The sequence below is a fragment of the Plecotus auritus genome (assembly GCF_963455305.1).
Source record: "Plecotus auritus genome assembly, chromosome: 6".
NCBI lineage: Eukaryota > Metazoa > Chordata > Mammalia > Chiroptera > Vespertilionidae > Plecotus > Plecotus auritus.
In genome coordinates, this window is record NC_137773.1 from 177,124,290 (window position 1) to 177,148,289 (window position 24,000).

At 52.5% G+C, this 24,000-nt stretch overlaps 2 protein-coding genes across 3 annotated transcripts in view; both read right to left on the reverse strand.

Annotated features, from left to right (window-relative positions):
* The window catches only part of RBM5 (RNA binding motif protein 5), a 23,976-nt gene extending 17,828 nt beyond the window's left edge, over window positions 1–6,148 (reverse strand). The window contains exons 1-4 of the mRNA XM_080672400.1: window positions 6,038–6,148; window positions 4,673–4,758; window positions 2,714–2,879; window positions 1,882–2,037 (exon numbers count right to left, since the gene is read on the reverse strand). Coding sequence (XP_080528526.1) covers window positions 1,882–2,037; window positions 2,714–2,879; window positions 4,673–4,689 — 339 coding nt within the window. The 5' untranslated portion in view covers window positions 4,690–4,758; window positions 6,038–6,148. The remainder of the gene's footprint in view (window positions 1–1,881; window positions 2,038–2,713; window positions 2,880–4,672; window positions 4,759–6,037) is intronic.
* A 6,080-nt stretch (window positions 6,149–12,228) lies between these two features.
* RBM6 (RNA binding motif protein 6) overlaps window positions 12,229–24,000 on the reverse strand; it is a 68,101-nt gene continuing 56,329 nt past the window's right edge. For both annotated transcript variants that reach the window (XM_080671860.1, XM_080671861.1), the window contains 13 exons: window positions 23,021–23,296; window positions 22,462–22,622; window positions 21,556–21,653; window positions 20,850–20,886; window positions 20,633–20,714; window positions 20,348–20,433; window positions 19,860–20,006; window positions 19,201–19,296; window positions 17,572–17,829; window positions 16,084–16,158; window positions 15,344–15,441; window positions 13,574–13,697; window positions 12,229–12,462 (listed from right to left, as the gene is read on the reverse strand). In XM_080671860.1, the coding sequence (XP_080527986.1) occupies window positions 12,337–12,462; window positions 13,574–13,697; window positions 15,344–15,441; window positions 16,084–16,158; window positions 17,572–17,829; window positions 19,201–19,296; window positions 19,860–20,006; window positions 20,348–20,433; window positions 20,633–20,714; window positions 20,850–20,886; window positions 21,556–21,653; window positions 22,462–22,622; window positions 23,021–23,296 (1,664 nt within the window). In that variant the 3' untranslated portion in view covers window positions 12,229–12,336. The remainder of the gene's footprint in view (window positions 12,463–13,573; window positions 13,698–15,343; window positions 15,442–16,083; window positions 16,159–17,571; window positions 17,830–19,200; window positions 19,297–19,859; window positions 20,007–20,347; window positions 20,434–20,632; window positions 20,715–20,849; window positions 20,887–21,555; window positions 21,654–22,461; window positions 22,623–23,020; window positions 23,297–24,000) is intronic.

Below are 24,000 nucleotides of genomic sequence, written 5' to 3' on the forward strand. Positions count from 1 at the left end.
GTGGGGCTTTTCATCCCGACGCCACATGCTCACCGCTGAGCTCCGAGCTCAGCTCTGCCCTTGCTGACCACCACGCTTCTCCCATCACTCCAACCCGCACAGCTTTCGCTGCCAGGCAAAACCCCCAGTAACTTCCTCTTATACTTAGCTGGGCTTCCAAAGCCCCCAGCACCTTCCCAGCCACCTCTCCCACCCAAAGCCTTCAACTTGCGTGGACACGAGCTGGGTGCAAGGTCTCGTCTAAATCCAGCATCTTTCTGTTCGTAGCCTGTTCAGATGAAGCCTGCCTGGAGGCCAGCCCCTCACTCCTCTCCCTCAAGAGCCAGCTCAGCGCCTCCCCCTGAGGCACTTCCTCACCGCCACCAGCAACAAGTCCCTCCAAGTTCTCAGAGGCGCCTGCGGACCTCTTCCAACGGGATCGCTTCCACCACCGATCCGTCTCCTCAGCTCTGTCCCCATCACCGCTGACCTGAGCTCTTCACCTAAGCGTTTGCTGAGACTGGATCCATGGCTCTGCATCACAGCAGCATCCAGAGCACACGACAGGTGTGCAGTGGGTCCCATTAGTGTCCCACTAACTCCAACACCCCACCTCACACCGTCACTCCCAGCGTTTAGAAGACCAAAGCTGTGCGAACCCAGTATTTACCTTTAGCTTTGTCTGAAATCCATAAACGTTCGTTAGAATGTTACTTTGAATACCCCAAGATGATACTGGCGCAATGCTATGCATTTGCATCTTTCAACATCATTTCAAAATCTCACATCCATTTCACCTCCATCACCGGCTGAGCAGTTTCCTGCATTGGAGCGTGGAAGCCTGTCTCAGAGACCGCTGGTCCCGTGGTGGGGAGATGTGTGTGCTGATATACACTGAGTGGCCATATTATGATCTCCGAACGCATAATAATCTGGTCACTCAGTGTGTGTGTGTGTGTGTGTGTGTGTGTGTGTGTGTGTGTCTGTGTGTGTGTGTGTGTGTGTGTGTGTGTATATTAGAGGCCTGGTGCATGAATTCATGCATGGGTGGGGTCCGGCCAGCCCAGCCAGGGGGAGGGGACATGGGTGGTTGGCCGGCCTGCCTGCTGGTCGAACTCCTGGTCGAGAGGACAATTTGCATATTAGCCTTTTATTATATAGGATATACACTGAGTGGCCAGAGTATTATGCGTTCAGAGATCACAGAAATCTGGCCACTCAGGTAAGTGCCACATGAATGTCATGAATAGAGCTTCGGAAGAGAAGGCATTCCACCTGGGGGCCAGGAAAGGCTTTGCAGAAAGTAGCCTTTGAGCAGAAAAAAGCACACAATGGACATGTCCACAGTGGCCTGCGGGGGAGGCAGGAGGTGCATGTGCCTGGGTGGAATGACAGATGCCACTGGGAACCAGGCAGTGCCGAGAAAACAAACAAACAAGAATGAAAATAAGAGACCGGGCAGTGCCAGGACACCAAGGCCCCAGCTGGCCAGTCTGAGGACGGGGGAGTCAGGGAATGGCCTTCCTGTTCAACAGGCTTCGCAGATGTGTCAAATGATAGTGTATTTTTCATCAAATCAAATGGGAGGCCAGATCACAAAAAAATGTGTTTTTACTGATACAAATAAGTAATCAATTCAATAAAAATGACTACCTTCTAAGGGCTACTGAAGGAACGAGTCCCGATCCCTGCAGTAAGGAATGTCTGCAAACTCTACACTGACTTCCAAAGCCGAAATGGAAACGGGAATTTATATGAACGAATGAACCAAACTGAGGGAAGTCTACCCTAAAGACAGCCCTATTTCCTAACTGAGCTATTAGCTTGAGCTACAAGTGACACAAAACAAGGGTGGAAGCTCCTTGTGCCCAGAATGCTCGATGCAACTGCTATTCCCCTTACGTCGCTCTCCGTGATGGTGATGGGAAGGCCACGTAGCATGATGGTCTTGCTCTCCCGCTCATCGCTGATGTCATGCCTGTAGTCATGCTCGCCATAGTCACCATCTGAATGGTAGCCATCTTCGGATCGGTCACTGTTCCTTCTTTCACGTTCTCTCTGATTTACAATAAACAAAACCACAATGAAAACCACACTGGGTTTATGCCCTCGGACCCAGGCCCCCCACTCCTGGAAGTTATCTTCGGGAACAACAGCGAGGATACAAGAACTCCATGACGACGTCACTGCAGGGTTTTCTGAAACAGCAGGACCAAACCAGAGAAACCCTGTCAACAATCATTCAGCTCAGGAAGCACGGTTTAACCCCTCACTGTTCAGATGCCAACTCAGTGAGACACCGTTACATGTTACGAAAGAAAGTCTGTGTGCGAGGAAAAAGTGGAGACGGAAAAAAGCCGGTGCAAACGGACATGCGCAGCACACTGCTCTGAAACGAAGCCAGGCTCGAAAGGGACAGGGAGCAAGCTGCACTAAGGTAACGGAAACTCCGACTCAGTCTCAGCTGCATCTTTAAAATGGGAATACCACCCACCTCCCAGGGCTGGAGTGCGACCTCAGGGAGTTCACAGAAGGGAAGCGCTCGAGCGCCTGGGACATGGTGAGCCCTCAGTGAGCCCTGGCCAATATTTCTATTACTAGAACAGAGCGTGTGAACGTCACACTCCAGGAGAGATGGCCACACCTGGGATACGGACTTCCAGAAGTCTGGAGGTTTTATGCGCACAGTTCCTACCTAATTCTGACAACCCCATAAGCCGCTGCTGTCCCTCACCTCGGGACTGTCGTAGTCTCGGTAGTCGTCGTATCGATCGCCCCTCCGATCATCACTGGATCTCTTGTAATCCGAGTCCCTGCGCCGGCTCCGGGGCTCCCGCTCATCGCGGTCATCCCTGTCGATGATGGAGCCGTACCTTCCACTTCGCTCTGTTCTACTCACTCTGCCAGGGAAGATAATTTGCATTTAATCTAAAGTAAATCACATTTTGTATCTTTAGAAAACATGGCTGAATACATGCCCACAGCTCAGTTTATAAGATATACAAATAGTTTTATGTAACCCTTAAAATGTATCACTAAATTCCAGGTCGCAAAGACAACCACTGGGAAAACATCCATATTCCTAAATGCAAAGCCAAGTCTTAGGAATTCACGCTACATTGGAAAATTCAGATATCAAGTGTTTGGGTTTAATATTTTTTTTAAAAATATATTTTATTGATTTTTTACAGAGAGGAAGGGAGAGGAATAGAGAGCTAGAAACATCGATGGGAGAGAAACATCAGTCAGCTGCCTCCTGCACACCTCCTACTGGGGATGTGCCCGCAACCAAGGTACATGCCCTTGACCGGAATCGAACCCGGGACCCTTCAGTCCGCAGGCCAACGCTCTATCCACTGAGCCAAACCGGTCAGGGCTGGGTTTAATATTTTTGAGAAAGGGCCAGGTTGTTCAAATGTATCCTGTACTTCCCCAAGCCTGGGGTCTATGCGTCACCCCATTACACCTGACTTCAATCTCAGCGATCAAAGGTAGGGAGAAATAAATTGCTAGCATTTCACCCAGTTTCAAAGGAGAGCACATTCGGACGTGTCCACTCTCAAGGGTGTCACAACAGCCTGGATGAGTTAAATACATCTCCCCCTCAGCAGGCCGTTAACGAAGTAGTTCATCTGTCAGACAGAACAGCACTGCCAGAGAACACTGTTTCCTGTAACATCTAGCTTCTTTTTGGCTACTGGGCAGCACTGGGAAATCTAAAAACAAGAGGCTTAAGCCCACTTGACCACAGACATACATAGTTACTTCACAAACTGTTCACCAGGCTCATAAAAGTGCTGTGCAAGGTAAGACAGAGGACAGGTTTATGAGGGCATCTTTACGGCATCCAAATACAAAGGAATCAATGAAAACCAGCAGCCTAGGCCTGTTTCAGGATGGGAAGTAAGTGTGGGGATGACAGGCCCTGAAAAGGTAAATGTTCATTTAGTAAGCTACTTGGAACCACTGACTGCTGACACAGAACTGAAATAACGTGACGAGACCATTTCCTGAGTCCCTCGGGGCCATCAATTTGATCCTTCACTGGGACTGGCCTCAATACTAAGGAGGCAGGTGGCTGAATAAGGAAAGGCTGTGTGTTAAATCCCATGGTTGGAGTGGGAGAACCCACAGCTGACACAGCAGCCACAGCTCTCACTTAATTCTGCTCTAATTCTTGAGCAGTTTATGTGTAATCCATGGTCCCAGACTTCCCAGCCTATAAGTCGGGATCATCTTGCTATGCAGGGGACAACAACAAGAACTGGCCCTCACCGGTCAGGTACTGCTGCGGCCACGCACTGACTTCTGCACAGCTGTTATCCACCCTGGAACCTTCCGCAACCCACTCCACCCTGCACTCCTTTACCTGTGTTACTATTTACCCTTCAGGCTCCTCCTGAGATGATACTTTCCCCAGGAAGCTTAACTGGCTGTCCCAGAAACCGCCCCCCGCCCCGCCCCCATGCACTCTGACAGCACCCTCCACCTCCTTCCTCACAGCAGGATCACACACCACTTTCCCTCTCTCACTCAAAGGCATGCTTGTGAGAGCAAGGATCCTGGAAGCGCTCACAGCAATGCCTGGCACAGACGGACACTTGAACATCTGTTTGATTAACAAAACAATTTTTAAAAAATTGCTCAGTCCCCACGGAAACGTTGAGGTTAAAGCGTGTACAGCGTAACTTACCGTTTGTCTGAGCCCATTGTCTTACTGAGGATCTAGCACCCTGCTCCAAAGGGTTCCGATTTTGTGGGGTTGGTTTTTGTTTTTTTCTAGAAGAAAAGAGAGATTGGTTTGCTGCAAATCTGAATCACTGTCAATCGTTCTGACGGGGACACTACCGAGGTTGGAATTTCATCAAAGCCTCAGAAGGCGGGTAGGGAAGCTGGGGACCAAATTGTCAACATTCAAATCATGCCGTTTTGCTAACGAGGGGGAAGCCTACTTTCAAACAGCAGAGTCCCGGTCGGTAACAAGCCACAAAGGGTGCGGGCGGGCGGGAGGCCTTTCCGGCTCCCGCTTCGGGTTACACAGCAAACAGGGCGGCGCGGGCCGCAGCGCCCTGGGCTCCACCTCAAAGGCACGCCAATGGGTGGACGACCATCACAACAGTCATCGGGGCCTTGACTGAGGAGCAACGTGAGATCCAAACATTTCGGGTGGAAAATCGAAAACCTTTTAGAAGCCGGGATGCCGGGCTGATTGAAATCTACTCCACTTAGAACACAGCGGCTGCCCCAAAGCCACTTCAGTCTGGCCAGAGACCAACGTGGACACGAGCAACAATAACCTTCCTTCCCGGGCAACAATAACCTCCGCGGCCCGGGCCCGCCCCGACCCCGCAGCGCCCGGCGCTGATCCAGCAGCTCACACGGCTGGGACGCGCCGGCGCCCGCGAGGCCGGGACACTGTTCCCCAGCCGGCCCCCAACGAACACCGGCGGCTTTGGGGAGCGGGAGAGAACCGACGGGAGAAACAAAGCCCTGGGCAGGACCGCTGATGCCGCCCCTCGACGCCGGGGCAGTGCCCAGACCCACCTCCCTGGGGTGTCGCGGCCGAGATGGCGGCGCCGGCGCCTGCGCGGCCGACTGGGGCGTCCGGCTCCCCCTAGCTCCCAGCACACGCCCCTCCCGCCACCCAGAGGTCCCCAGCCCGCAGAGCAGCCATCACCCAACAGCCCCCCGGAGAGGGCGGATTGGGTGCAGCTGCGGGCCAGGGCGGCTGGAGGCTGCGGGGGTGCCGACAAGTACCCGAGGGACCGCGACGGCTCCTCGCTCGTTTGGGCTGCGGAGTGGGGCGCGCGTCCCGGCAGGAGCACACTCAGAGCCCGAAAGAAGCCGGCCTGGGGCGGGGCGGGAGGCGGCCCTCGGAAATCTGACAGCGCAGGCGGCGCCGAGGAGCGCGGGCCTCCAACGCCTCGGGCAGTTTAGTCCGCGGAGAGATCCGGTTGGTGCTGACGGCCGCGGCCCGAGCGCGGCTGCCAGGGAGACTCCACGAGGCCCGCGCCGACAGCGAGGACCGCCGGTCTCTACGCCCGGCCGCCGCACTTACTTTCAGGAAGGATCGAAGTGGCCGAAGTAGCGGTTTTGTGCCTCAGAACCTCCAACCGGGTACCACCGCTCCACAAAATGGCGCCTCCGTCGACTGCCGTCTCCTACCCACAGTTCCTCGCGCCCACCCCCTCCCCCGACACGCCCCCCGAGGAGGCGTCCAATCCGCGGAGGCGCCTGGCTGCGCGAGGGCTGCTGGGAAGTGTGGTCGCTAGGGCAGCCTGTCAGTTACTACGCCCCCTGTTAATTTCCTGCGTATTTCCCTTCAAACCCGCGCCCGTTGCCAAGCTGCCTTTTGCAGACCCGGGTTAGAGCTTTGTTTCGTCTTTGTTACGAGTACGTTTAACACGGTTTTAAGAGAAGGAATGCTAGTTCATCTTATGTTGCATTATTGGACGCTAAGATTATTGGGCTACTTTACAAATATCTATTTTCATCTTCATAACCTATGAAATGGTGATTAAATCCACTTTGCACGTGAGGAAATTGAGATTCATGGAAATTAAGAGGGTTCTTTTTTATTTTTTATTAATTTTTTACAAAGAGAAAGGGAGAGGGATAGAGAGTCAGAAACATCAATGGGAGAGAAACATCAATCAGCTGCCTCCTGCACACCCCCCACTGGGGATGTCCCGGCAACCAAGGCACATGCCCTTGACTGGAATCGAACCTGGGACCCTTGAGTCCGCAGGCCGACGCACTATCCACTGAGCCAAACCGGTTAGGGCTTAAGGGGATTCTTGAAAGCACGTCTAAAGAGTATCATTCCATTGATATTCTCTTGTTACTTTAAGGGTTAATTTAATAGTTACTACTTGGATGTCTAGTAACATCTCAAAGCTAACACAGCCAAAACCCAACCTCCTCTCCACTACCTTCCCTGGCTCATAAATGGAAGCTCCCTGTTTCCAGTTACTCAGCACAAAAACCTTGGAGTAACCTGTGACTTTTTTCTTGCACCCAACCTATCAGCAAATTCTTCTCATTCTACCTTCCAAATATTTCTAGAATCTGACCACTTCTAGCTGCAACTGCTGTCCACCTAGCCAAAGCCACCATTACTGTCCTTATTTTACGGAGAGGGGAGGTCACACAGAGATAATGCGTTGGAACTGGGACATGAACTAGTAGGCCTGATTTCAGAGTCCATGTCCTCAGCCACTAGAATGTAAACTCCAGGAGGGCAGGGACTTTTGTCTGTTTAGTTCACTACTCTATCCCTGGTCTCTCTACTGGTGCCCAGCACACAGTATGCACTCAGTAAAGATTTGTTGAACAACAGATGAATCCACGATCAAAGTGAAAGGTATAGCACTTGCTGGTTTGGCTCAGTGGATAGAGCGTCAGCCTGTGGACTCAAGGGTCCCGGGTTCAATTCCTGTCAAGGGCACATGCCCAGGTTGTGGGTTCAGTCCCCAGTGGGGGGCATGCAGGAGGCAGCCAATCAATGATTCCTTCTCATCACTGATGTTTCTATCTCTCTTCCTCTCCCTTCCTCTCTGAAATCAATAAAAATATATATTTTTAAAAAAAGTGAAAGGTATAACATTTGTGGCAGAAAGCAGCAGAGATCCTTGGATGATTCAGAGATGCTTTGGACTCCCGCCAGTGAGGTGGTGATCTTTGTGCATCCAGTTAGCATAACTTCCCATTATTTTTTTTAAAATATATTTTATTGATTTTTTACACAGAGGAAGGGAGAGGGATAGAGAGTCAGGAACATCAATGAGAGAGAAACATCGACCAGCTGCCCCCTGCACACCTCCCACTGGGGATGTGCCCGCAACCAAGTTACATGCCCTTGACCGGAATCGAACCCGGGACCCTTCAGTCCGCAGGCTGACGCTCCATCCACTGAGCCAAACCGGTTTTGGCATAACTTCCCATTATTATTTTATTTTTTTAAAATATATTTTATTGATTTTTTTAGAGAGGAAGGGAGAGGGATAGAGAGTTAGAAACATCAATCAGCTGCCTCCTGCACACCCCCCACTGGGTACATGTACATGCCCATGTACACGCAACCAAGGTACATGCCCTTGACCAGAATTGAACCTGGGACCTTTCAGTCCGCAGGCCGGCACTCTATCCACTGAGCCACACCGGTTAGGACAACTTCCCATAATTAATAAATGCATTTTCAGTGGAACTGAGTTTTCAGGTCACTTATACAAGCTGAAAAACAGACCATGATAAGGCAGAGAAAAGTATCAGTTTAGTTATGGAAAACGGCACCCATATCACTCTCTTCTAGATAACTAAGTCGAAGGATGTCAGTGAGATTCCAAACCTTCAAATATACTAAAAAACATTTTTTCCTAGAAAAGCATCTTTAAACATGTTCTTAAAAAACATTTTTATTGATTTTTAGAGAGAGATGAAGGGAGAGGGAGAAGGGAGATAGAAACTTCCATCAGCTGCCTCCTGCACACCCCCTACTGGGGCTCGAGCCCACCACCCGGGGATGTGCCCCTGACTTGGACTCTAACCAACGACCTCCTGGTGCATGGGGTGACACTCAACCACGGGGCCATACCAGCTGGGCTAAACATGTTCTTATTATGGCTTATCCTTCTACATCCAGGGCTTTAAGTGACTGACACTGAGAACTTTTTGGGTAATTAAAAATATGACAATAGGAAAAGGTAGAAATATCTGGATTCTGGAATAATGGGTCATTTATTTCTGTTCTCTCTGTCTCTCTCCAACTCTGTATGTATGTACATATCTATCTACATATCTATCTCTCAACTCTGCGTGGGCTACTATAACAAGATACCACAGACTAGGTAGCTTATAAACAACTTGTCATCAGAAAAACGTGAATGTGCTCCACAGAAGGCACTCAAGTATGTTTAATGAAATTTAAAGGTTAAATACAGATGGGATCAGCCCTGGCCGGTTTGGCTTAGTGGATAGAGCAGTGGTTCTCAACCTTTCTAATGCCGCGACCCTTTAATACAGTTCCTCATGTGGTGGTGACCCCCAACCATAAAATTATTTTCGTTGCTACTTCATAACCATAATTTTGCTACTGTTATGAATCGTAATGTAAATATCTGTGTTTTCCAATGGTCTTAGGCTCTACAGCAGCGGTTCTCAACCTGTGGGTCGCGAACCGCTAGCAGGGTCACCTAAGAAGGTTGAGAACCACTGGGATAGAGCGTCAGCCTGCGGACTGAAGGGTCCCAGGTTCAATTCCGGTCAGGGCACATGCCTGGGCTGCGGGCTCGATCCCCAGTAGGGGGCGTGCAGGAGGCAGCTGATTCATGATTCTCTCTCATCATTGATGTTTCTATCTCTCCCTCTCCCTTCCTCTCTAAAACCAATAACAATAAAATACATGTATTTTTTTTTAAATCTCTTAAAAAAAATACAGATGGGGTCTTTGCAAACCTGCAATGGACAAAAGATGCCAAGAATCCAGAACCTGCCAGACGTAATGGCCACTGGCAGTTAATTGCCTTGCTCCCAGAGCAGTTCACCAAGCGTTCCTGGACTGTGCACCTCACCTGTCATGAAGACTAGATGGCTTTCATAAAGGGTACCAATCATTGTTAACCGTGTCGGAGATGCCTGGGAAAGAAGACGGATTCCACTCAGAGGGAAGTGTGTCCTCCAGATCCTCTGGTCGCTGGCTGCCCTTTTCTGTGGACATTGCCCTGCTGAGTTCCAGAGCTGTGCCCGCAGACGCTGCCTGGCAGCTGACGTGGCGTGGAAAAGCTTAAATTCCCGGCCAAGAAGGACAACAAAAACAACAGAGTGCGTTGTCTTTTAAGTAAAGCCACGTGTCCATACAGAATAAAGGATAGTCCTTACAGCTGCCTTTACTACCTTTTTGATGTAAAAAAAAGTTCTTCACTTAATGAAATATTATTAGGCCTTTCCTGTCCCCCTTAATCTTCTACCACTTGGCAAGAGAAAAAAACTAGTCACATGTTTTGGTCCCAGGCTGGGAATGACTACTCTAGAATATCAAGTAAAAAAAGATGTGAAAACTCTGGCCTGTACCAAGAAACAAAAATAATCTTTGTCCAGCTGGGCGTTGATGAAGTGAAAGATGTAATTAAAATTTAATTCGACCAGTGCTTCCCATAGACCTCTGAGCTCAGCGTTCTCCACGCCTTGCTGAGCGCCTGCTGCCAGGGCCCTGTGCCAGGTGCTAGGGACACACGAACGAAGAGCACCCTCCAAGACCCTGCCCTTATGCAGCTGGCATTCTCATCAAAGGCCTCGGGAACTTCCCAGGGACATCACCAGGTGACACGTTTTTCTCACCCATTTCCACTTCCATCAATACTCAAAGTACTGCTTTTAAAATGTGTTACGTATGTTAGACCTTATTTCCAACAGCAAACTCTCCATTAAAGTGGCAAAATAAAACTAGAAAAGAACAAAAGCAGGCAATGGCCCAAACTAGGCTCTGAGGCAGCCGTGGGCAAACTACGGCCCGCGGGCCGGATCCGGCTGTTCTATCCGGTTCTCTTGCTCTCCCCTCCGCTCCTTTACTTTGAATTTATATTAGTTCACACAAACACTCCATCCATGCTTTTGTTCCGGCCCTCCGGTCCAGTTTAAGAACCCATTGTGGCCCTCGAGTCAGAAAGTTTGCCCACCCCTGCTCTGAGGTCTTCAGGAAAGGTGAGAACCAAGTCCATGTCAGAGCATCCCAGTAGCTTGCCCGACTTCTTCCTCGAGGCTCTCATGCCAATGATTGTTCAACACTCATCTTCCCCAGGGGCTGAGGCTCCTAGGCGCCCGTGAGCAGTAGAACGGGCTCTCCACACATTCCTGGAGTGGCCACCTAACAACGTGGTACTGCAGCTGAGCAGCCCATGACCTGGGTCAGCTAAGCAGCCTCTACAGGAGTCAACAGTGAAGCATTGACGTGTTCCACAGCTCACTCCAGGCCCAGCAGGAGGGCAGCAGGGAGGAGACGCTGGTCTGGTCAGCTCAGGACAAAGTAGGACCAGCTCCCCAAGTGTTCCGAGTCCCACTCAGTGGAGGTCGGACAGGAAGTACAGTGATGCAGTGTGCTCCTGATGTCTGCTTTCCCTTTTTCGGGGATAAAAGGGCTTGTTCAAGACTAGGAGGAATTATGTCTGGACACAGCATGCAAACCATGTAAGTTCACAGTTGTCATGCTGGTTGCCGGGAATGTTTTCTCCTTGGTGTACGCCCACGCTCCTTCCCTCTCCCACCCCTCACAGACCACCCACCCCCTCCAAAATGCCAGCCCCCACCCCCTCTCTTCACAGAGCTCCTCTTGGTCTTGCCTTATGCTGGATGTGCCCTTAGAACAGGGGTTGGCAAACCAGCACCTTTGGGCCAATTTTGGCCTGCAACCTGTTTTTGTCAATAAAGTTTTATTGCAAACTTTGGCTTGATTTAGGTATTACTAAATAAATAATATTTATTTATTTAGTTTAGGTATTACTGTCTATGGCTGCTTTCTCAATACACAGGGCTGAGCCTCCAGACTGTCTCTTTACGGAAAGTTCACACACTTCTGCCGCATGTCACCGAGATGCTCTTCTGAACACGCAGGTCCCTGCCTGAGAAACATTCTTCTCTGTCACATCTGGAAAGTACAATTCTTAGTACTATCATATGTTTTCTTGAGGAATTATCTTTAAAAGTTTTAATAGATTCGTAGGACATAGTCCTTCAACTGCAAAGAATTAACCCCCCACCTGTGAGATGGTGAACGCTGTGGGGAACGGAAGGAGGGTTTGGAAGGGGCAGACACCTCTTTGGAGAGTCTGGCATGGGGGGAGGAAAAGCGGGGCATGGCTGGAGAGGCATGTGCTTCTCACTGTGCTGACCTGTGATCACGTGTGAAGCACTCAGAGAGGTGTCACACCTGCCCATCCCCCAAGAAGGGAAAGTCAGAAGAGGACTCTCAAGGGTCCTTAGAGTAGTAAACCAACACACGGGAAAAGTTCAGCACCAGCAGTTAGCCAAGAAACAGAAACAAACGATAATGAGGTGCTAGATTCATTAATTAAATTAGAAAAGATAATTCTTAGTCTATTCACACAGGCTGGAGTTCAAGGTCACTCATCCTGGCAGCAGGCAGTGCTCCAGGGCTCAGTGCAGCACTCTCCATTCAGCCTCATCTCAAATGGGCCCACATTAGTGCCAACTCCAACCGACCCCCAGGGGATAAATTTAACCACCCAAAAATCACATTGAAAAAAAGTTTATTTAAAAAAGTTCTAGCAGCAAGAACAGTAACAAAACAAAAGGAGAGACTGACAAACAAAACAGGAGGCTGTGTCCCCTGGGACCGCCTGTCCTTCAATCGAGTTCTTTGTATCGGGCAAACATGACTCTTCGCACAGCGTCTCGGTAAGTCTCGTTGGACTGTCTCTTGCTGGTTCTTCCTGGAGCCCCCACCCCGGGCCCCCTCATCCGGCCTTCAGTCTGTAAAAAAAGGCAAACGATGAGGCGGGCTCTATGAATTAAATTCGCTTCTGAACCAGTACGGATCAGGACACAGGAGAATTTTTTATTTTATTTTTTAATATTTTTATTGATTTCAGAGAGGAAAGGAGAGGGAGAGAGATAGAAACATCAATGATAAAAGAGAATCATTGATTGGCTGCCTCCCGCATGCCCCCTACTGGGGATCAAGCACGCATCGCAGGCATGTGCCCTTGATCGGAATCGAACCTGGGACCCTTCAGTCCGCAGGCTGACGCTCTATCCTCCGAGCCAAGCCGGCCAGGGCCAGGAGAATTTCTAGATGTTTAATAAACAGACACCAAGATGAATAGGAGGGTGGTGATGCCATCATTTCAGGACACAGAACGCAACACCAGATCCATGAGAAGCTAAGCTACGCTGGCGATTCCAGGGGGGACTGATCAACACGACGCGGGCAGAGTTCCCTTCTTTGTTCTTCCTGAAACCTGAGGGGCAAAGTCCTTCCTGGGAAACCAGGACTAACCGCATGCTCCTCAAATTTCAGCCATCAAAGACATGATAACGTGCCGGCCGGTGTGGCTCAGCGGTTGAGCGTCGACCCATGAACCAGGAGGTCACGGGTCACTCGTTTAATTCCTGGTCAGGGCACATGCGCGGACTGCGGGCTTGATCTCCAGCAGGAGGTGCGGGAGGCAGCCAATTTTCTCTCATGGATGTTTCTCTCTATCCCTCTCCCTTTCTCCTCTCTCTAAAAATCAATAAAAACAGGTTAAATGCCTTTCTACATTTCACTGCTAGTTCCCATGTTTTTATCAAACGATTCTTCAGTCTCGAATCCCCAATTCCCACAAGGCCTCACCTCGGACTCCGTAAGAATAAGATGAGCCCTCTTCTAATTTCTCTCCCGCTCCCACCACCCAGCACACTGCCAAGGGCAAGCATGCCTAGTCATAACGCCGTCATCAAGACCGAGGGGCTCCTCAGCTCAGGTCCTTCGCCAGCAGCCGAGAGAGGCAGCTCAAAGGCAGGGACACAGCTCTGGGCCCGAGAGAGAAAGTTAAGATTACTCCAGGTTCATGCCAGCCCAACAGGACGGAAACCATTTCACCTCTTCCGCTGAAGCCAATCCAGGGTGGCCATATCCGGGCCCCTTCCTCCAGCCAGCAGCCTGCTGAACACAGCCTCCTTTGCTGCTGCTGTCAACATCTTCTTTATCAACAGGTTTCCGATCACTGCAACGGAAGCAGACATACTCAGATCCTGTCCCTTTCCAAGTGACTTGTTTGTGGGGACACAGAGATGACCAAGACATGACCATGTTCAGAGGGAAGGACGCGAGACTATGTCAGCAGATGCTCCGGCACACCGAGCGCCCAGCCGTGGGCGTGCAACAGCAACTGTGCGCCGAACCACAGCACAGGCCACACTGTGAAGGGCATCTCCGAAAACGACAGAAATCCCAAGGGGGACATCTGACCGGGTCTGACACACGAGGAGACGGTGAGCTAGGAGAAAGGCGCAGAGAGAACACTGTCCAGGAGAGGGGCGGCCGGACTGGCAAGCGGCTGCTCGGGCCAGACTGCAAATAACCTCTGGACAGCTCGCTGCTTCAGGCCTCTGGACGTCACTCCTCGGGCAAAGAAACCCCTGAAAACCAGGCCTCCCTCTAGGCCAGTGGTCGGCAAACTGCGGCTCGCGAGCCACATGCGGCTCTTTGGCCCCTTGAGTGTGGCTCTTCCACAAAATACCACGGCCTGGGCGAGTCTATTTTGAAGAAGTGGCGTTAGAAGAAGTTTAAGTTTAAAAAGTTTGGCTCTCAAAAGAAATTTCAATCGTTGTGCTGTTGGTATCTGGCTCTGTTGACTAAAGAGTTTGCCGACCACTGCTCTAGGCAATGTCACCTCCACACAAGACGAGGTTCAGGAGCCTTCTGCATACAAAGGTCATGGTGTGGCAGGGGAAAGAAGGGACAAAGACTGCGAGCCAAGGGTGTGATTAAGGAGTCCGGTTTGGAGGTGAGCCAGAAAGGGGGCCCAGGCTTATCAGGAATGTGACCACTAGCCCCAGCGGATAAAGGAGGAAGACCGGGTCAGACCAGGGAGACCACGGCGCAGTGACATTATTACTCCGAACAGGAACATGGCAAGTTCCCAGTTCCCCAGACCGGACGGAGTGGAACACCACACTGAGGAACTGTTCATGTGAGAAGCCCCAGCGGTGCCCGAGGGGACAGGCCCTGGAGGTAAGGGAAACAGTGGTTCTGGGCCCAGGAAACAGAACTGGTTCAGCTGGAGTCACAGGACTTGTTAGCCTGTTGTGGTGGCTGTGGCTCTGGGTGCCCTGGACAGCGCAGGTCAAGAGGGTACACACTGAGGGCAGAGTCCTGGACACTCATCACCCAGAAAAGGGACGAGTGGGAAAGAAGACGGAGGGGGAGGAGCGCCAGCAGAAAGTGGTGCGAAGGGCAAGGGAATAGAGGAGGCCTCCTTCTTCCTCCGGTGGACACCTGCACCTCTGTCCTCGCCCAAGAGTTCACATTGCAGAGTGACCCAATGGGCTACCCCCCCCGCCCCGCCCGCCATGTGTCACAATGAAGGTTCCCCAGAGAAAAAGTCTGAGTGTGACACGCTCATCGGGCCCATGACTGACGTGGGGAGAAAGGGTTCTCAGCCATGGCCATGCCAGCACTGGCTTTGACCACGAAGCAGCCAGCCCATGTTCCAGGCAAACATGTACTCCCTGTGAAGACAGGTGGTCAGAAGGCTGGGGTGACGCTCCTGCTCGAGGGGTTGAGACAGACCTGCTCCCTGAGACAGAAAGCAGCAGCACAGCTGGAGGAGGGGATGGTTTCATGTTAGGTCAAGAGCTCCTGGCTTACCTGTCAGTCTCTCTGGAGTATTTAATTCGTTTTCTTTCTGGAGAGTCAAAAGATTGAAGCTTTTCTCTGCGATCATTTCCTCTCTCTTTAAACTTTCCCTGTTGGGAAGCAGAAGAACAGACCTGAGGGGCAGGGAAGTGGGGAAGCCTCGTTTTATTCCTGATTATTTCTCCTAACGTGAAGGGAGTTCAACGGGCGGCCAGCCCTGGACCCTCTCGTTCCTCCACACTCGCTGCTGAGGAGGCAGTGGCTGCGGGCGGTCGGGAGGAACGGCCATGTGCTTGCACCAGCCTGTTTCCCTCTTCACGGAGGAGCAGCGCCCACAGGCTCCGCGGGCAGGTCCCGGCCACCACACGATGGGCAGCTCAAGGCTGGGCCGGGGCTGGCGAACCGTGTGGTCCAGACGGCAGGTCCATGTGGCCGTCACAGGAAGCTTCTCCTCTAGCAGCTCTAGCAGGAAAAGGTGACCCCAGCAGCCCTGCCAACACCCCCGCACTGAGTTTCAGAGCTGGGCAGGGAAGTGGAATGCTGTTTATCGGATCTACTCAGAAACCCTTAGCACCACCTTTAAAATGTCTCAACTTTATTAAGATGTCATTTATACACAATGAAATGCACCGTTTCAATGCAGAGGCGCTGAGAACTGTCACATCCTCTCTCAGGGCCTCCTGGTTCTCGTCTGCAGCACAGCCCAGGATCGGCACCGGAAAGCAGCCCAGGCCGGAGGTCCCCGAGCTTACCTCCCGCTCTCTCCTCTCCAGGTAGGCGAGCTCCTGCTCCGACTGCTTTATCTTCCGGTGGATTTCCAGGTTTTGCTGAGAAGAGAAGGCGTTCTGAGTGCAGGTCTAGGACGAGTGGCCCAGAAACGCCTCCTGGCCTTTCCCCGGAGCTGCTCCAGCACTGCGGCCCCCTCACGGCCAGTCCCCCAGGAGGCCACCACACCCTGCAAGCACCCACCCCCGGCTGGTCCGCCTGTCACACAGCTTAGTCATGTGGGTGGCACAAGAGGGGACTTTACTCCTGAGATGTAAAAGACACAACTCTGGTTTATACCTCTTCGCCTAAGACAAGTGATGGGAGGGGAATCTGAGCACCCACATGCTCACTGCTCACTTTCAAGCCCCCAGAGAAACATTAAAAAGAAGCCCAAGGCCTTAAAAGAACAGACAGACCGCTCTGAGAGTCCCCTCCTCCTCGAGGGCCCCACACTGAGGCCGCTCCCTCCCAACGCCCTCCGGCACACGGGAGAGAAGAAACGGAGAGGGGCTCTCTGTGCGGCTCTCCCCGAGGAAAGGGAGCTGCTGGCCTACCTTCTCCTGCCCCAGGGCCAGTCCCGTCTGTGGCTCTAGCAGACGGCTAGCTTCTCTATCTGACAACTACCCTTAGTCCCTTTAGCCATTCATTAGTGTTTTCATCAGAAAGCTGAAATGTAAATGTCCGTCTGCCGTCTCAGAATTTGAAAAGATTGAAGGGACTTGGGGGGGAGGGGCGTTGCGGGGACTGTGAGAATCCCAGAAGCTTTGGGGAACCTCCAGGGGCAGAGGGAGAGGAGTGCCCGTTACCGAAGGCAGAGCTGCTCGGCTTCCAGCACGAGCCGTGGTTTGTGCGGAGAGCGAGGCTAAGCCCCCGCACCTGCCCCCGCAGCACCTGCTGCAGAGGGTGAGGAGAGCTCCCTCCACAGCGCCAGTCCGCCTGTGGGCTTTACTTGTCCAGAATTCGGCTCCTGGTCAGCACGTGCAAACGGGAAGGCTGCAGAGGCCCGATTCACGTCACTGAATGCGGCCTGGCTCCCGGCAGCCCCTCACTACGTGAAGAGGCGGCAGAGCGTGGCCTGGGGACGCTGCCCGTCCGAGCTGGACGGAACAGGGAGCCTCCACGCACCAGAGCAGAGGAGGGGCCTGTCTGAGGTCCAAGTGCTCTGTAACCACGGAGCTGAAGGGAGCCCGGCTCCCTGCCCCACAGCCGCCTCCTGTCTCAGCACAGGCTCCGCGCGTGGCGCCCCGCCCCAGCCCGCTGCTCGCCTTGGGTCTGAGGTTTTCTGAAGGTGGCACACTCAATACAAAGCGGCTCACAGAAAAAGGGAGGAGCAACTGACTCCAGAAGGGGCCTGATTTAATCCTGGGAGCCGGAGAGCGTGCCGCTGAGGAAGGGCGGCATACGCCTTTCCGTCCCCGAATGCTCGTGGCTGGTAAGCTCTCCGTGGGGAAGGCCAGGGCCCGCCCTAATACCTTGTGCAGGTCCGAGAGCTGCTGGTGCTTGATGAGAACGTCCTTCTTGGGAAACTGCCTTCTGCAGAGCAGACAGGCCAGCTTATTCCAGTCCGTGAGTTTGTCTTCCTCACTCTCCTTCTTGCTCAGCTCCTCCTGCTGCGGGGGCTGCGCTGTGCGGGGCGGCGGCGGGGGCTGCTGCTCCTCCTCCTCCTCCTCATAGTCGCTGTCCCCTCCATATTCACCCAGGAGGCCGATCAGTGGGTTAACCACCTTGGGCTGGAAGGGGAGGCCAGGGATTAACGCCAAACGGAACCTATGTCCTGGGCCTGTTTTTCGGGATGTTCTGATCTGGCTTTCCCACTTCTCCTTTCAGTGTGAACAGTGAGCTGGGTTCATTACAGGCCCACTGGCCATACTGCTCATTTCCCGGGTGGAGGCAACCGGGCTCGAGCTTGACCGTCCTCCGTGCTCACTGAGGGGGACAGAACCAGGGACCCTAGCAACGGAACAGCGAAGAGAAGGAAGAGGGAGGAGAGCTGAGGAGAACACAGAAAAAGAGCCACAACCGTACAAGTTTCAGAGGAAGAGATACAACCACCTCCCAGTCACTGTAACCCGGAGAAAAGGAGGGAGACTAAGACTACAGCAACCCCCGGGGATTAGGAGGCGGCTGAAAGCAAGGAAGGACAGCCTCGGTAGAGATACGGCTTCTGAGCAAGGGAGCGGCAGAGGGGGCCAGGACACGTGCTACAGTGAACTGAGTTAACAATGCGGAGCAGGCAGGGCATTTACCAGTAGCTCACAGGAAGCCGCTAGGTAATAAGGTAAGGTCACTGGCCTACGAGCAATCAAAAGTAAAAACTAAAGCAGGGTACTAGTGTTATGGAGGGGGGGAGCATTCACTGGTTGATTCTTTTTATTTTTAATATATATTTTTTATTGATCTCAGAGAGGAAGTGAGAGGGAGAGATAGAAACATCAATGATGAGAGAGAATCACTGATTGGCTGCCTCCTGCATATTCCCTACTGGAGATCAAGCCCACAACCTGGGCATGTGCCCTGACCAGGAATCGAACCCTGACCTCCTGGTTCACAGGTCGACGCTCAACCACTGAGCCATGCAGGCCGGGCTCATCGGTTGGTTGTTGTATGTGCCCTAACTGGGGACAGGACCTGCACCTTGGCACATTGGGACGATGCTCTAACCAACTGAGCTACCTAGCCAGCGGACGAGACTATCGCTCTAAGGCATCTAAAAACAGGTGCCACTGCTGGCCACTGTCCATTCTGGCCAAGCCGGCAAACTATAGAAATGACCAAACACCCACTCCACACATTCTTAGGCAGCGCCAACAGACAGGAAGCACCAGGCCAGAACAATGGGTTTCGTTGATCACTTAGAAGGAAAGAATTAACAAGACCAAGATTCTAACTTAGAAAGGGCCAGGCAGTCCCTGCTCTGGGGGAATGGAGCAGAGTAGAGGGGACGAGGACAGAAAACGGCCTCTGCTTCTCCAGTTAAAGCTCTCCGAGCAGACGGCTTGCTGGGAGACGGGAGCTGAAGGACCGACGTCCAAGCGAGGCGCGCCTTCGACCCTCCTTTCCCATGCAGAACCAGCCCAGCCCGGGCACGCGCTCAGCCTTACTGGGGGAGGGCTCTCTTCCTTCTTCACAGTGGGAGGCAGGGGCTTCTTAAAGACATCCTCTGGGGGGGCTGTCTCCTCACTGGCATCTTCCTGAAACTGATAAAATCCAAGGTAATTCTCGTAAAAGTTAGGTTAGGAGTTGTTATGATTCAAAATAAAACACACACATATTTAGTATATTATTTAGTGATTATTGTATGTCAGGAACTTAAGGGAATAATTTAAACGAGGAAATAAGTGCTGTACAATATGACAGCGTAAGATCAGAAAGAGACAATGCCAAAATGACGGAAGAAAATAAGGGTGCACTTTTCCTGTGAATGTCTACTGAGCAGGCATGAAAATAGTAACTAAAAATGGCACCCCCCGCTACAATCACACTACAGAGCTGTGTACACAGAGTCAGCACTGAAGAGGGAAGGCAGGAAGCGAAACTGGAGCGGAGGAGCTGGGGTTCGAGCTGAGTCCCCGTTTCACCCCCAGCTTCTGCGCTTGTGAGAGAGAGAGAGAGAGAGAGAGAGAGAGAGAGAGAGAGAGAGAGACACTCCGCCTGCTCTCTGAGCAACTCTCCCCCTCAAACCCAAACATCCTCTGCAGAGACCCCTTTATTTCCATCTGTAACTCTGGCTGCAAAGAGAGCAGATCGCAAGTCCTCTCACCCTCGGCCCGCCGCGGTCCTTCCTCTCCTTGCCGTCCCTTTTAGACGTCTCCTTCTTGCCGCCCGACGTTCCCTGGCTGGCTGGCTTCCTTTCCTTGCCCTCGTCTTCCTCGGGTGACCCCGGGTCCTGGGGCACATAGACCTCTTGCTGGAAGACAGTTGGAACAGGTAAGTCTACGGGGTCTCACCTTCCCAGTGGTTTGAGGTCTTAGGCGCGGTTCCCTTCTGGGGGAAAGAAAAGCTCTCACTCCCACGTCTAAGAAGAGACACATCAAGCAAGGTGACAACCCACTCCAGGCGCAGGACACAGCCAGGCAACCCACTGTCCCTTCTTCTGAGCAGCACTGTTCTAGCCACAGGCACTGACTGCCCACCCAGGCAGCAGTTCTGTAAAGGCCATCATCTTTAATCCACCTGGATAAATAAGTGCACTCCATGGAGACCTGCACTTCTTAAACCACTGACAAAGCGAACAAAGCCCAAGCTCACCTGGGTGTTGGGGTCATAATAAGTTCCCGCCAAGGGGTCATAATAGTAGCCAGTTGCCGAGTCATATATGTAGCAGTCCGATGATGCTGGAGGGAGTAAAACCAGGCAATGTCAGTCCCCGCCAATGACTAACCAACACGAGGCTGGCCAACCGGAGCGGGAGCAGGACCTGCAGGTGGTGCTCTCTCCGAATGAGCTCCCTTCTTGCCAACTTTGTGACCACAAGGTCTTAATGCGTAGTCCAGCCCAAAACCCACACAATGGAACAAAACGCAGGTCACTCACACTGCTGTCCTTGTCGATTTGAGTCTGAAGACCAGTCGGAATTTCTGCCTCCTCCCCTCCTGTCTCGGAAATACTTTTTGCCCTGTCACAGAAAGGCACGTTCAAATGGAACGTCCCACAGCCATTAGCCTCAGAGTCACCCCTGGAGAGGCTCGCAGCCTCTTTCAGTCGCTTGAGAATCGTAACAGAGCACTCCCTCCCCAGCGGTGAAGCCTACCTGATAGTAGTGGTCAGAATGGTCCCCAGAATCATTTCTGCAACAAACAACACAACAGGTCACGGGCCTGCCACCGAAGGTCGCCTGAGAAGTGCTCACCCTACAGACTGGCCAAAGACACTCCTCCCCCACTTTGCAGGGAAGGCACCACCCCCACAGCAAGCAGTTCTGCTGGTGCAGACTCCGAGGGGAGGAGCAGCGGGCCTTCTATGGAGCCTCTGATTGAGCAAAACAGCAACTGAGCTGAGGGTGCCAGAGCCAGATGTGTCCCTCCCTGTAAGCGGCCTCTCTGACATAGCCATTTGCCGGTTACCATTCCTGGGCCACGATGAGGGAAGGAGAAAGAGGAAGCCGAGTCCCCAGGGCTCTCTCTGGGAGTGTGGACGAGGGGAGGGGAGGAGGAGGTCAGGACAGCATTTGCTTAGACTTCCAAGGGCAGGTGGTATCGAGATTGTCCTGCACATCCACGAGTGTAGCATCAACTGGACCCAAAGGTACAGGCAGTCCCAGAGGAAAGGACTGACGTACCAGTGCTACTAAGGGGGGAGCCCAGAGTCAGAGCGGGGCCAGCGTCAGGGAAAGCACACGGAGCAATCCACAAAAGGAGAACACCGTGCCTTACTCTGTCTCTCCAGCCAGGAACAGGCGTTTCCTCCCGAAATCCCAAGTGGAGCAGCACGGGAGCCCGCCCACGCCTCTGCCTTACCTTCGTTTCCCAGTGGCCAGGTTTACAGCTACCATCTTCCCGTCAATACTAAATGGTGGATCGAGGTTCTGCAAGATCTTCACTACACGAAGGGCTTCCTGGGGAACCAAAGACACGTGTGAACCCCAAGAGGGGAAAGGCCCTGTCCTCTGAAGGAGCCTGGACGAGGGCTTCCCTCTCAAAAGGAAAAGTTCCTGGACAGCGTGCTCTGGTCGGAACTGACCCGAAGGGCACGGCAGAAACAGGTCCTCTGAGGGGGGCTGCCCAGAGTGGCCCTCGGTTTCTTTCTTTTCGAATCGGACACCACTGCATTGTGAGCAGCACCTTTTTCTGAGTTACACAGGCTTAGGGTTTGTTCCAGAAGAGAAGACAGCACCATCAACTCAGATTTATGATTTTGCTTTTTGTTTTTTATCAGTTTCTCATATAAATGTCAGAAATTCAAATCCTTTATTTTAGGCTGCAACTGTCCCCGCATCAGATCCAGTTTACAAAGCCGCTTGTGATTTCTGAGCATGAAATCTGTGTCGTCCCAATGATTTTTACTACTAGCTTGATGTCACGTCCACGGAAAAGGCCCCAGAGCTAAAAATTCAGGTCACAAGAATCTACAAAAGCAACTCGGAGGAAAAGGAGGGTGTCCTGTGACCACCAAGCAGAAAACGGCGTGTGGCTGGGCAGAACAGGTGGAGACCCGAGAACTCACTGAACTCCCGAGAGCTCGGCACTCGGCTCTCCACAGTGACCACGCTGTTCATCCTATTCTAGCTGGGAACTGGACAAAGGTGGACGGGAAAGCCACTCGCGGCCTCCAAGTCTCATGGGCAGTCCCTTCACCTGAATGGACTTAAACCCAGGAGAGGTTCCCCGGCCAGCTGTCCCTAGGCCCCTGCAAGGGACACTCACGGCGTGGGAGTCGAGGTCAATGAAGCCGTAGGTGTGGCCCATGGGGCCGGTCCTGTTCTTGATGATCCGGACGTTGGCAGTGGTCAGGTGGACGTAGGGCTCCAGCACTTCCACGATCACCTCAGGGGGCGTGGACCGGTAGATGCGTTTGAGCATGATGGCTGAGCGAACCGCGCGCGGATGGCAGGGCAGCAGAGAAAGACACAGGGAGGTTACCTTCGGCAGTCCGCGGAGCCTGGCTGCCTTTTGGTTTTGTTAACTGCGGATGCTAACTGCTCTAGCGAGGCTGCTTCTGTACCAACGCTAGTCAACTAAATGCCTCTTCCTTTGCTTCGCCAGCACTGAGACATCTACAAGGAGGCCTTGCTGCATGTCAACAGCAACTTGCTACTGGAGGACAAAGGTCCCTTTGACTAGAACGGCAAGGCCCACGAGAGCAGGGGCCCTCCAGTCAGGCCGAGCAGCTGGCGAGGGTGGGAGGTGTGGTCCCCGCCATGGCACAGGCTGGCCGCCCCCCCGCAGCGTCACAGTCCGGCGCAACCCCCGACCAAGCACTTACTTTTGCTCTCCCCGTCCTGGCGTGCCTCCCCAGACCACGGGTCCTTCTCCCGGTCTCTTCGGAAGCTGAGCCCCTCCCTTCGAGAGGGAGGCGGATACCGATCTGCTTCTTTCTTTGGATGTCCCAAGCGTGGCTCTTGGCCTTCTTCCCGCTTCCTGGGCTCCGGCTCCTTGTCAGCGGGCCTGGGGGGCTGGCTGGGTTGCTTTTCTGACGGCGGTGGGAGGGGCGTTTTCTGAAGCTGAGGGTACGTCACTAAGTCTTGCTTCACGTCTGTCACTAGGGGAACAGGAACAGAATCTCTGGCAGGTTTTTTCGAAAAGCACTGCTGCGCGGGCCCCTGCTCTCTGCCGTCAGGTCCTGGCCCTGGAGCGCTTTCTCTAGTCTCAGGAGCACCTGAGAAAGTGCCCTGACGGACTGCACACAGAGCTAATGGGAGCACAGGAAGGAGTCCACGGAAGGAACTCTCCGAGTACTAAAAAACTTAGTATGAGCCCAGCCGGCGTGGCTCAGTGGTTGAGCGTCAACCTGTGAACCAGGAGGTCACAGTTCGATTCCCAGTCAGGGCACATGCTCGGGTTGTGGGCTCGATCCCCAGTGGGGGACGTGCAGGAGGCAGCTGATCAATGCTTCTCTCTTCTCATTGAAGTTTCTCTCTCCCTCCCCCCACTTACTCTCTGAAATCAATAAAAAAATTTTTTTTAAAATTAATATTGAGTATTCTGTCACTTCCCAAACACTTATATACAAATCCTTCATGAGACCCTGGACCTAACTATTATAATCAATGATAAGAACAGGTTGGTGACAAAATTACTAAAATATGACTTTTGCTAGAAGTTTGGTAGAAACATATATCCCAAACGTGTGTCTAGGAGCCTTGCTTCTGCTAGGGTTATGACACAGGACAGCTGTCTCAAATTCTGTAAGACCACGCCTCGTCTCCTCTGGTGAAGCTAAGAATAGACCTACCTGCATACACG